Source organism: Fundulus heteroclitus, chromosome 22 (assembly GCF_011125445.2).
Source record: "Fundulus heteroclitus isolate FHET01 chromosome 22, MU-UCD_Fhet_4.1, whole genome shotgun sequence".
Lineage (NCBI taxonomy): Eukaryota > Metazoa > Chordata > Actinopteri > Cyprinodontiformes > Fundulidae > Fundulus > Fundulus heteroclitus.
The window spans coordinates 16,305,153-16,317,756 of record NC_046382.1 but is presented as its reverse complement, the minus strand read 5'-3'; the positions used below and the strand labels follow the sequence as shown (position 1 = coordinate 16,317,756).

Sequence of the window (12,604 nt, the reverse complement as noted above, 5' to 3'; positions counted from 1 at the left end):
CGCATCTGGGGACATTACGCCAGCCGGGAGGTCGACCCCTCGTCGTGACGCGCGTACAGCGGCAGCGCAGCGGCCGTCGGTGTGAGGAGCAGCGGAAGACAGCGGCGACACCTCGCCTGAGCAAGACAAATGGTGCGTAATGGGATTTAAGCCCGTGCGAGATGGTTTATTGTGCCCTTCAAAGGACAGCCCAGCGGGATAAGTCATGCACCTGGTGGGGATGCATGCTGCCACGGCGTGGGGGGGACAACCCGCTGATCCTGTCCAGGGCGGAGCGCGCGCGCTTTCAACCGTTTGTACTGAACTTTACGCGAGAGGTGGAACAACTGTCCCGATAAGGAACGCGCAGGCGCGGAGCCTGCGCGAAAGCCACCCCGGGTGGGCCCCTAAATAGGGATGGTCATGCATATTATTGTTTATTATCCATGAAATCATAATTAGAAGTTGGATTTTATCATGACAACAATGCATTTCAGTGATGTTTGAAAACCCCTATAGCTGACGGTATTTTTTTTTTATTTCTTTATTTTTACTGTTTTCCATTGTTGGATCCAAGAAAGCGCCAATAAATTAATGTCAATAAATTAATGTCAATAAATTCATAAATATGATAAAATGCAGTTAGTGTGTGCAGTTTAGAGATGAAAGTCACACTTCTTTTGGTGTCTTGAATCAAATCAAATCACTTTATTTATATTGTGCCAATTGTACAACAGATGTCATCTCAGTGCACTTTACAGTCAATTAAATTAAATCATGGGCGTGCTTCGGTGGTGCAGTGGTTAGTGCGCACGACCCATGTACGGAGGTGTTAGTCCTCGAAGCGGTTGACCCCGGTTCGACTCTGACCTGTGGTCCTTTGCCGCATGTTTCTCCCCCTCTTTCAGCCCACTGTGCGAAAAACAAGCCGCTAGTGATGAATGGATGAAATGACAACCAAAGGATGGAGGGATAAATTAAATAAGAACAGAACTATCATGGATGGACTGAAACAAAAATGCATTAATTGATGAAAAGACAAGTAGATATGAATAAACGGACTGACAGGCATGACCAGATGATGGATGGAAGGTGAAGCATTAATAGATGGACTGCTAAATTAAATTTAAAAAATGGTTGAATTTGCTAAATATATGGGCAAACATATGAACGGATGAATATTTGGTTGGATAAATGGATGGATAAAATGAAAAATAGATACATAGACCAATGAACTGACAAATGGATGGACATTTTGATGGATGTCCATATTTTTTCCATTCTCTGTTTTCTTTTTCCACATTTATCTGAACCTGGGAAATACTTTTCTAGAATGCATAGAAACTCTGTAAACATATCCATACATGACTATACATGAATGCGTTAAAATAATTTCCTCTTTACTACATTGTGACGTATCTGTCCGATGTTTTGAACCGTAAAATGAGCTGTTTCTGTCCTTCTGTTGTGTGATTCCAGACAAATAGGTTTCTAATCACACCCATGAGAGCCAGCCGATAAGATGACGGATGAGAATAACAATTTTAATAGTCAGAAATGACTCCTTATTGTGAACAAGATCAATAAAATAGAAGAAGAAAAGCACGAGTCCTATATCACTTTGCTGCGTTTCGTCATGGCTTCTATCAAATACGCATAGCAGTTCCAGATATAGGTCTTTACAGTCTTACTTTCTCAAAGCAGAGAGCAGATGTCCAAACCATGCAAATGTGTCCTCTTGTCTGTTTTGCTTCAAAACTCCTCTCAAAGTAGAAAAATCTCAGCCTAAATGGAAAACAGAGAGCAGCGGGAATGGTTTGCATGCCCTGGACACAGCCGTGGACATCAAAGGCGTAGCAGAGGATCCCCCTTCAGAACAGCAGCTACATGCCATTCCAATAAGCGCAGTGAATTCGGATCCAAAGTTCAAAAGAGGCTGGTGCTGGCCAGGCCTGCCACCCGTAGGCTGGCCGCGCTGATCTACCGAAGGCCAGGACTTTTCTGCCGACGCTGAAAGCGGCTACAAGAGACCAGAAGGCGAGGCCGACGTTTCCAGCGCAGCCTTGGCACCGCGGGTCAGCACTCTGCTTGTTGTAAGAAATCTAAATGTTGACCTCAGCAGAATCTTTACTGAGTGATTGAACATAAAAGGAAAACAATCACGAACCAGTGATGTTCTGTAAAATAGTGTTTTTTTTGGGGGGGAAAGCATTTCCATAAAGACTAATATTGTTACGCTTTAAAGTCTGTTGCTCCTGACAGCAAGCCGAGGCAAGGCAAATTTATGTGTATAGCACATTTCAGTACAGAGACGATGCAAAGCGCTTTACATGATTAAAATACAGGGGGGGGGGGGGGCAGAATAAAAGCAAGTAGGAATAAAATGTAGAAACAAAATAGAAACTAAAAGCAAACATTAAAAACTACGTTGTAGTCCAACTGTGACAGCTAATTTGTGCTTTACAAAAAAAACACAACTATTGATTCAAACCATGTGTACCGTTGTTTTTTATATATGGAACTACATTACAGCTTTGTACTGTCCTGAAATTTAAAGGTTACTTTCCTTGAACTAGGAGGTTAGTTTTCAAATCTTACCATGCAGTGTCCTTGAAATTTCCCCGGAACTTACTTTTCCCAGGAGTTGCTTGAAAATTTCCTGGTGACTTTCCTGGAACTGACCAAACCCTTTTCCACTATGGCACTTTGATTTGCAAAGTGCAAGAAAAACTCCAAGAGTTGGTACTAATGGAAAAGGAGCATTAGAGCTCTCTTCTCTGCACTTACCAAGTACTTTTGCTGGAGCTTATTAGGCTACGTTCACACTGCAGGCCTTGATGCTCAATTCCAATTTGTTTGTGAAATAAATTTTTTTTGCGTGTCCGTTCACATTTCCAAATATAAGCGACTTGTATGTGATCTCCTGTGTGAACTGCATTCATACGCCTAAGTGTCCCGCATGCGCAGTAGAGGACGTGATGACGTCACACGTAGCAAGCGTGCTCATTGTTTGCGGAAGTAAACATGGATCGTAATGCTGCAGCGTATCTTGTGTTCTTTACGTTATTCTCCAACCGGAGCCAGCACATTACCAACGCAATCTTTTTAAGAAGGTTGCATTTGAAAAGATCAGATACGTATCAGATTCATTTTTGCCTAAAAAAACTAAAATTGTGGAACTTTGAGAAGCTTAATAGCACACATCCGGAAGACATTAGTGCATCCTAATATCAGACCACCTTTCAGCTTCTCCTCCAGATCTCGGTGGAACGGTGCATTAGCCTGACATCACAGATCTGATGATTAAAGAAGCTGTTTCTTATTGTTTCTGGCCGCAGGAGCCAGATGTGAAGTATTGACTTTCAGAACAAAGTGATGGAGCAAAGTCTCCCCCCCCCTCCTCCTCCCAGTTTATCTTTTTTTTTTTCTGCTCCATCCATGTTTGCGGCGGTTCTTCCATCCAGAGAGATCCAAGTTGCATCTTTCTGCCAAAATGCGAAACATGATGTTGTTTGTGGAGACGAAAAGCACAAACACGGTCACATCCCGGGGAGACAAGTGCCAACTGGACCCAGGCAGACTCATTGCGAAAACACACACATATATCATCCATTTATAATCCTTCATGTCTTAATCAAATGATTACCCCATGCCACGAGAATTCAGGGTTCAGCACTAATTGGTAGGTTAGGTTTCTGTTGGCCCAGGTGCCGCATACTCTGCATGCTTACCTTAGCAACTGTGAAGCCGCCTGTGTGCGCACGGGAACAGCGGGTCTTTAAAACGCAGACAATAAAGCTGTCTTGATCGGGTGAATATATGCAGTCTCGCCACAAAACATGCAGCAACACCTTTTTTTATTCGCTGGGATTTGACTTCATGTCAAAGTGGGTAATTGCAGCCTGATGTATTATATACAGGATGACTGTAATTTGGAGTGGAGACGAAAGTTGTGTAACGCTGAGATTTCTTTTGAAAAAAAAACAACAAATAAAACATTTCCCCATGTTTGTGAGTTCAGAAAATAATCGTTTTGAAAGCTACTGCACGGAGGCTCGGCGCTTCTAGACACCTGTCAGTTGGATGATTAATCGACTGCTGGGATTGAACAAGTTTTGAAGTGCCCCCTTTTTATTTAAAAAAAACATAGAAGAATCAGAACGGGAACATACTTTAACAGCAAAACTTCAACAACACTTGGCCAAATATTATAATTTAGAAAAGAAAACTGACAAACAAACTACTATTAGCCCTGGATTGTGACATAAACAGAGCATTTGAAGCGATGCTCGTCTACTGTAAGTCAGAAATGCGCTACCATACACGGACAGTGGCGTGCCGTCTGAAACTGCAGCACACGGCTGTCCATTTTAAAATGGACTGCTTTCTTGACTAATTGCTAACAACATGACTAGAGGAAGCTGGACGCTCCGTTGGCAGCGCAGAAAAAAGGACTGAGTGAACACTTTTACTTTCCCCAAAGGACAATTGAATGAATTTGCCTTATTTTAGTTTGAAACCCGTTTCTCCACAGGACTAAATTGATAAGGAGCATCATAAAGCTCAGAGATGAGGACATAAAACAGTTGATGACATTATAATCACAGGGAACTCAAACAGAATCGGCAGCCAGACGACCAAGGTGACTGGAAGAGTTGTTTGTGCGCATGAAGCTTATCAGCTAAAAAAAAAAAAAAAGTGCAATTTTTCCCCAGCTTTGATGTTTTCTGCTCCACTTGTTCGCTATAAAATGTCTGGATATGTCCAAGCGTTACAAGATGAATTAAATTAATAGGCACCATCTTCACATGTCCCTTTTTCACATTACACTAAAGGAACTTTGAGCTCCCCTTCTCCGTTTTTCTCCATTCCTTCCATGAAAATAAATGAGCATAAAAAGAGGAAGTCTTAATAGTTATTTAATATTCCTTTTAAGGAAGCATTTTCTTACTTAAAACAATAATATGCAACACTAGGGGGCCTAGACCTGAAAGTCCCAGTTTAAGTGCCCCTGTAGGCCACTAGCATGTGGTAGCCATCTTGTTTAAGGGGCGCTCTAGGTCACATGACTGAGTGAGGGATCCGCGCCTCTCAAGTTACATAGCCGGGTTTTTGAGAAGGGCAGCCCGCACGGACCATAAATACATGTTGAGTGCAGCATATTGACACGGAAAATCGAATATCTCAAATTAGGCTAATTAAATGGACCTTTAAACGAGGAATAAGTAATAATGACACCTAGTGGCTCATATCGGTACAACAGCCTTCCAATGACAATCTAATATGCAGTTTCTAAACGATGTGTTGCAGGTAAATGATGTATTCTGTTCCATTTCTGGTTCGCTTCTCTGACTGACTGCTGCTCTTTTGCCAACATAAAATATCAAATGCTGCGGTCTGTGTTGGGAGCCCTGGGAACTCTAATATGATTGGCTCAGGAACCAGGAAGTGAACACGGGCCACACACTGCAGCGAAGTATTTCTGAAGCGTACCTCCAGGTTTAAAAGGAGAAAACATCGACTAAGACGTTGTTGATGGAGAGGACCGATTGTTTACAGGGAATGTTATTTCCATCCCGGGTGACAAATGAGAATGATTCTGGGTAAACCTACTGCTCCTTTAACATAATACAAAATAAATTATAGCAAGTAAAATAGTTTATTCTTGAATAGTGACAGCATTTTTCAAAATTAGTAATAATTTATGAGGAACAAACATGTTTCATAAAAAATATATTAAAAGAAACAGTTTCCAACAAATTAATATAAAAACATTTTGACACAGTTGTGTAAAAAAAAAAAGAAGTGATTTTTGTATCTCTATCAAGGAGACTTGGTCACCAAATAGACTGATGTAAGGCCTTGTTATGTGGGCAACGCTAAACACATTTCTGCAAATTTCTTTTAAGTTAAACTGGCCCCGGCCGCACGCTTCTGCAGTAATTTTCAGTAAGCACTCATAAACAAATGTATTAAGAAATAAATTTAATTCAAAAGGGAGCAGAACCACCTCTTCTGTTGAATCAGTCCGTTACGATGATGTCTAAAAAGCAGCTGCCAAACATTTGTGCCCTCCTCTGTGCGGAGACATAGGTGTGACCCTACGACACGCGTTAATGGGTCTGCAGCGGGGAGGGACGCTTAGTTTCGACACTGTGGAGTCCAGGTGCCACGGGTCACATCAGCTGTGCACCTCAGAGTCTGTCCCTTTGCAGGGGTCAGGACCAGGAGAGCGTTTCCGCCGTGAAAACTTCAGACAGAGCAGGTCTCCTACTTCATTCATGTGGTGCAGCACCTGAAGGTGAAAAAAAAAAAAAAAAAGGAAAAATAGAGCCTTGACTCGGGTATATTTAAAGTAAAACACCTGATGTTGGTACATTTCTCTTGTGCGTTTACCTGGTCCAGCATCTCTCTGGTGTGCGAAGCGGACAAGCAAAACCGAGCTCGGGCCTCTGTGATCGGTGTGGCGGGAAAGCCAACCACTACCACGCCGATTTTTCTCGCCAGCATTTCCCGAGCAAATGCCCTAGTTGGCAAGAAAAATGCGTTAATCGTCCGTGCATCAATATCAATAATATCTGTATCATAACCCAACAGTAAATAGGGCTCTATGGTATAGCAGAGAAGCAACATCTCGCTATCATTGGGTGCAGCTCTTGCAAAGGGCGGTTATTGAACAGCTGTGGCTGTTCAATAACCGTGTTTTTTCAATAAAATAATATTGTTGCAACAGAAATTATGAGTTTAACATGCAGAAACCCAGAACTACAGCATACTAGAGCTGCACAATGAATCGCCTATATGTTGTTATTGGACTATCATTGTACTTAATATGAGTATCGCACACAGCTGCTTGGTCTACAATAAGTCTTTGGTAGCTATTTAATGACCAGGTATTCACACTCCTTATGTCAGTAACAGACTAGTTTGTTTTTTTTAAAGCAGTATAAATAGTATGAAAAGGTTGTCAAGTCATTAAGAAAGCAAAGCCAGGTATTTTCAAGCAGCATTTTCTTTAAATAAATCCTTTTCTGCTGAGTTGGAAGTCATTTATTTTACTTTTCCCCACTGGCTGAATAGCCAACGCGTTATCTGGGGTCTGAAATAGCAATAAAAACAAAGCAGAAATACACCTTTTAATTATTTATCTCAGGGATGCAAAGTTACGAAAAAGTGGGCTAATATTGAAATCTGAGATGAATATATTTACTGATATTAGGCTATATAAATGTCCCTACCCTTTCATCACTGCTCATAAATGACACCAGTGATGACTGTGCTCCTCTGCTTCGGTCACATGGCTTTTAACAACAGAGTCGCCACCTGAGCCCTGGAACTCCTGGTCCTCTGATTATGATTATGACATATTTAGTATGTCATAATTATTTTTTAATAGCTCTTTAACGTATTTTGAGGTTGTTATTCATGTCAAACCGGTGCTTGTGTTGAAAGGCGTGAATCGTGTGACACTGGCCTGTGCTGTGTTTGTGCGTAGGTAAGCGTTTAGGTGGACTTACACCACTTTGCCTGGCATGTAGAGCAGCACTGGGACCACAGGAGAGTCATCATCCCCGTAGATGATGAAGCCCATATCCTTCAGCTTGGCCCTGAAGTATCTGGTGTTCTCTGCCAACTGGCGGATCCGTCTAATGCCTCCAATTAAAACAAGGACATCACCAGATGTGGATGAGTAATGCAACAACTCATTGATTTTTCCCTGCATACTTCCAATTTCTCCCCCCGTGGGGAACAACATTTATTGTGTCTCAGTGTGTTGCAGTGGCATCTCCTCCAAACGTCCACACTTCCACCTAGGCCAATGTAACCTCAGGGTTCCTCCACATGTTCATCTGAGGCGTCACCCTTTTATGTTGACTTAAACAAAGGTTCACCATGAATTAATGCAAATATATTTCTCTACTGTGGGCTCCAAAATTTAAATTAAAAAATAAAACAAACACAAGCAAGGGAGGGAGAGAGGGAGACAGGAAGGAAGAAGGACAGGAAGGAAGATGGAAAGGAAGGAAGGGAATAAGAAAGGAGTGATGGACACAGAGGAAGGAAGCAAGGAAAGAAGGAAGGTTTGACACAGGAAGGAAGAAATGAAGGAAGGAAGGACAGACGGAAAGGAAGGAAGGTTGGATACAGAAAGGAAGGAAGGGAATAAGAAAGGAGTGATGGACACAGAGGAAGGAAGCAAGGAAAGAAGGAAGGTTTGACACAGGAAGGAAGGAAGGAAGGAAGGAAAGAAGGAAGGAAGGACAGATGGAAAGGAAGGAAGGTTGGATACAGAAAGGAAGGAAGGGAATAAGAAAGGAGTGATGGACACAGAGGAAGGAAGCAAGGAAAGAAGGAAGGTTTGACACAGGAAGGAAGAAATGAAGGAAGGAAGGAAGGAAGGAAGGAAGGACAGATGGAAAGGAAGGAAGGTTGGATACAGAAAGGAAGGAAGGGAATAAGAAAGGAGTGATGGACACAGAGGAAGGAAGCAAGGAAAGAAGGAAGGTTTGACACAGGAAGGAAGGAAGGAAGGAAGGAAGGAAGGAAGGAAGGAAGGAAGGAAGGAAGGAAGGAAGGAAGGAAGGAAGGAAGGACAGACGGAAAGGAAGGAAGGTTGGATACAGAAAGGAAGGAAGGGAATAAGAAAGGAGTGATGGACACAGAGGAAGGAAGCAAGGAAAGAAGGAAGGTTTGACACAGGAAGGAAGGAAGGAAGGAAGGAAGGAAGGACAGATGGAAAGGAAGGAAGGTTGGATACAGAAAGGAAGGAAGGGAATAAGAAAGGAGTGATGGACACAGAGGAAGGAAGCAAGGAAAGAAGGAAGGTTTGACACAGGAAGGAAGGAAGGAAGGAAGGAAGGAAGGAAAGAAGGAAGGAAGGACAGATGGAAAGGAAGGAAGGTTGGATACAGAAAGGAAGGAAGGGAATAAGAAAGGAGTGATGGACACAGAGGAAGGAAGCAAGGAAAGAAGGAAGGTTTGACACAGGAAGGAAGAAATTAATGAATAAAGGAAGGAAGGAAGGAAGGAAGATTGGACACAGAAAGAAAAGAAGAGGAAAGGAAGGAAGATACAAGGAAAAAAGAATGAAGGACACAAAGAAGAGAGGTAGGACACAAGGCAGGAGGAAACAATGAAGTAAAAGAAAGGACGAAACAAAAACTGGAGGACACAAAGGATAAAAGGAGGAAGAACAACAAAACAAAGCAAGGAAGGAAAGAAGGGAAGGACACAAGGAAAGAGGGAAAGCAGGGCAAGAAAAAAGGAAAGGAAAGTAGGGAGGGTGAAAGGAAGTCCTAAGAAAGTGTCTAAGCAAAGAGAGAAAGGAAAGACAGAAAGAGGGAAGGATGTAAGAAAGAACAACATTTAGATAACAGGATAGAGAAAAAAGTCAGGAAAATACAAAGATTTTTCAACACTTGTTTATTTTTCCATGTTTATCCAGACATGGAAAAGACTAAAGTTGAGTTCCGGGACTTTTCCAGGACCGTGTCGACACCCTGTACCCTTCCCCATAAATTTGTTCACGATCACAAATGGGTTGCAGCAGCAGCAGCGGCGGCAGCAGCAGCAGCAGCAGATGGTTCAGTTTTGTCTGCCTGACAGCGGGGTATACACGCTCGCTCGTTGCCAGAATGAGGGCTCACAAATTAGTAATGATGGATTTTTGCACAAAATTATTAACTGCCAGTGAAGCTTAGCCATGACTGAGGCTGAACGTAAACAATGCGTGAGCATCAGTCGCTCGGGATTTCAGATGACTATATTAGAAATCACATCAAAGGCAGCAGAGGCGCTCTGACCCCCCCCCCCCCCCCCCCCTTGAACAATGTGAATCGCCGGGGAGCCTGCTGCTCTGCGGCTGCAGCGGAGTCTGGCATGAGGCGGCCTTGGATCCCAGCTCGGTTTCCCTCTGATTACCTGGGAACAGATTGGCAGTTCTTTCAAAGAGATGTAAGAGAGCACTTTAAATCCCCTTATCTCAGCAAAACAAGAGAAAGAGAGGGGTGGCGAGGAGAGAGAGAGAGAGAGAGAGAGAGGGAAAAACATAACGTTCGGACAGCTGCCAAAAAAGCACAGGCCCCATTTTGTAAATTGCTCCTCTCTGCTAAGATCGAGGCCGCGGAGGTCAAAAGCCTGCTGCAAGACACAGAAATCCTACGAACAAAACTGCGCGGCTGTAGCTGGCTGTCGGACCAAAGCAAAACCAAAACAAGAAAAAAAGAAAGACGGAGAAGACAGGCGGCAAAGAGAAAGAGCTGTTGGAGGTGTTTTATTGTGCTGCAGCTCTCCCTGGGATCCCTCCCCTCACTAAGACAGGTCAAGACTGATTTCTCTGCAGCAGCCATTCCGCTGCGCTACGTCAGACGCAAGGCATGTCTGATTCAGAGCCAGATTAAAAAGTTGCTCATCTTTGCGTGGACCCACAGTATACCTCCACCAACGGAGGAGGTATGCTTTCTTTATTTTTATGTCTGTTCGTGTTTGCCCTACAGCGCACATGCTTTAGATGCTTTAAAACGTCACTGATTTACCATCACTGCCAGTGTGTCTTCCTTTTTTAAATACCTCTTCCAGCACAGGAGCTGCTTTAACTGGTCCAGTAACAGCCCCTCTTCCCTGTTCTCATGTCGATTTCAATTAAAGCAGAACCGTCTCAGAATTCATCACAAGGCTTAAATGAAAATGCTCATGGACTGCATGATTCCCCTTCTCCCTGCCATGGCAGAGCCGTGTAATTGCTTCCAGACTTTCTCACTGAGCAGCTGCTAGCGTTTTCCTGCAGGTCCAACTCCTAATGCTAACCCCGATGGTGTCCTCCAGATTGGGCTTGCTGTTTCTGCACCGAAAAGCAAACAATTGCAAATTGGAAAGAACAAGCGGGATGTATACGGAGAGCCATAACGGCGCTCAGAAAGCCGGGACTTTTCCTAATAGTGTCCTTTCTTTGAGTGAAATGCATTTTTTACAACTAAACTACACAACTGTTTATATCTAGACTCCCCCGTCGCTGGCAGATTTGCCAAATAGATACCAAGAGGTCTTGCTGATAGGTTTATGTATGAAGTGAATATTGTTCCATTATTGTTGCAAGCTGAAAACATGTTTTGTAAATGCAAAATTGAAAAAAATAAATAAAAATAAAAATCGATTAAACTGAAAACTTCTTAATCAAAAAATGCTTTGAGAGTAACTGTTTTTGTTTTTTTATAAAAAATATATTTAAAAAAAAAATAAAAAAATATATATATTTTTTATAAAAAAAAAATATTTTTATAAAAAAAAAATATATTTTTTATAAAAAAAAAATATATATATATTTTATAAAATCCGTATCTCTAGCCTAGCTTCTCTTCTTTTTTCCCACCCAACCTCTACTTTTTTCTCCCCTTCTCTCTCTTTTTTTTTCCACCCACCCCCTCTCACTCTCCTATTCTTTTTTTCACCACCTCTTTTTTTCTACTACTCTCTCTCTCCCTTTTCTTTTTTCTCCTTACTTTTCCCCCCGCTTTCATTTCCCTTTTTTTTTTTCCGCTTTTCTAATTTCCATTATTTTTTTTCCCTTCTGTTTTTCGCTTGCGTTTTAAATTGCGTTCTTTTCAAATTGCATTTCATAGCTCACGTTCTCCTCAGTTATTGCTCTTGACGCGCACATCGACCAATAAAAATGCCGTTGCTAACGTCCATGCAGACCAGGGGTCACCAACTGAGAGCTACTTCATCGGTACTGTGTCACACCAAGGGCTGCCAGTACTGACCTTTGAACTACAAGGATCAGCGCTGACCAATAAACATATTTGCAATGCTCTTTTTTTAAGATGTTGTAATATTTAAATCTATATGAATGCAAGTGTGATTACAACAGACTAGAATAACATTTTAGATGCAGCTCACTGGAGGGTTGTGCTAGTTTTAGAACGGGCTTGAGGACACCACATGTGGTCCTTGGGGGCTACCTGGTGCCCGCGGGCCCCATGTTGGAGACCCCTGATGTAGACCAATAGAAATGTGTCTTTGCTCCTCACTCCAGAGGAAAGCCCGCCCCCAGAAATGAAGAGAATGCAATCGGTAAAACTCAATCTGAAAAAGAGAAATTTGAACTGTTATGGCAAGACTTGAACTGCTGAAGTATAAAATGGACTGTGTACCACACTCGCTGATTTGCACATTTGTATCGTATCCTTATCCAGCATTATAAATGCTGCTCAACTCTTAGTCTCCAATATCACTGCTGCACTTTATCACTGTATGCACTCTGTGCATACAGAATGACAATAAAGAAAGTCTAAGTCTAAGTCTAAGTTTGGAAAAAAAAGAAATTAAAAACTTAAATCTGAAAAAAATTTACATTTTAAACAACAAATAAAATCTGAGAAAACAGCAAAGTTACTTTCAAAACTTTTTACTGAAGTTTTTCCAAGTTTAATTTCTGGATTGTATTTTTTTTTTTTAATTTCCATTCACAAAACGTGTTCTTTGCTTGAAACAATAATGGAAGACAATTCACTCCATATTTACTTACTAGTACCCTTTACACTTCTACACATTTGCATGGCACAGCCAAGACTTCTGTGTATTTAGTGTAATGTTATACAACAGACATGACACAAAGAAATGCAGAATT

The 12,604-nt window shown here is 42.0% G+C and overlaps 1 protein-coding gene across 1 annotated transcript in view; it reads right to left on the bottom strand.

Annotated features, from left to right (window-relative positions):
- Positions 1 to 5,619: 5,619 nt before the first annotated feature.
- sptlc3 (serine palmitoyltransferase, long chain base subunit 3) overlaps positions 5,620 to 12,604 on the bottom strand; it is a 35,419-nt gene continuing 28,434 nt past the window's right edge. The window contains exons 10-12 of the mRNA XM_012874848.3: positions 7,497 to 7,632; positions 6,376 to 6,505; positions 5,620 to 6,274 (exon numbers count right to left, since the gene is read on the bottom strand). Of these exons, the coding sequence (XP_012730302.2) occupies positions 6,161 to 6,274; positions 6,376 to 6,505; positions 7,497 to 7,632 (380 nt within the window). The 3' untranslated portion in view covers positions 5,620 to 6,160. The remainder of the gene's footprint in view (positions 6,275 to 6,375; positions 6,506 to 7,496; positions 7,633 to 12,604) is intronic.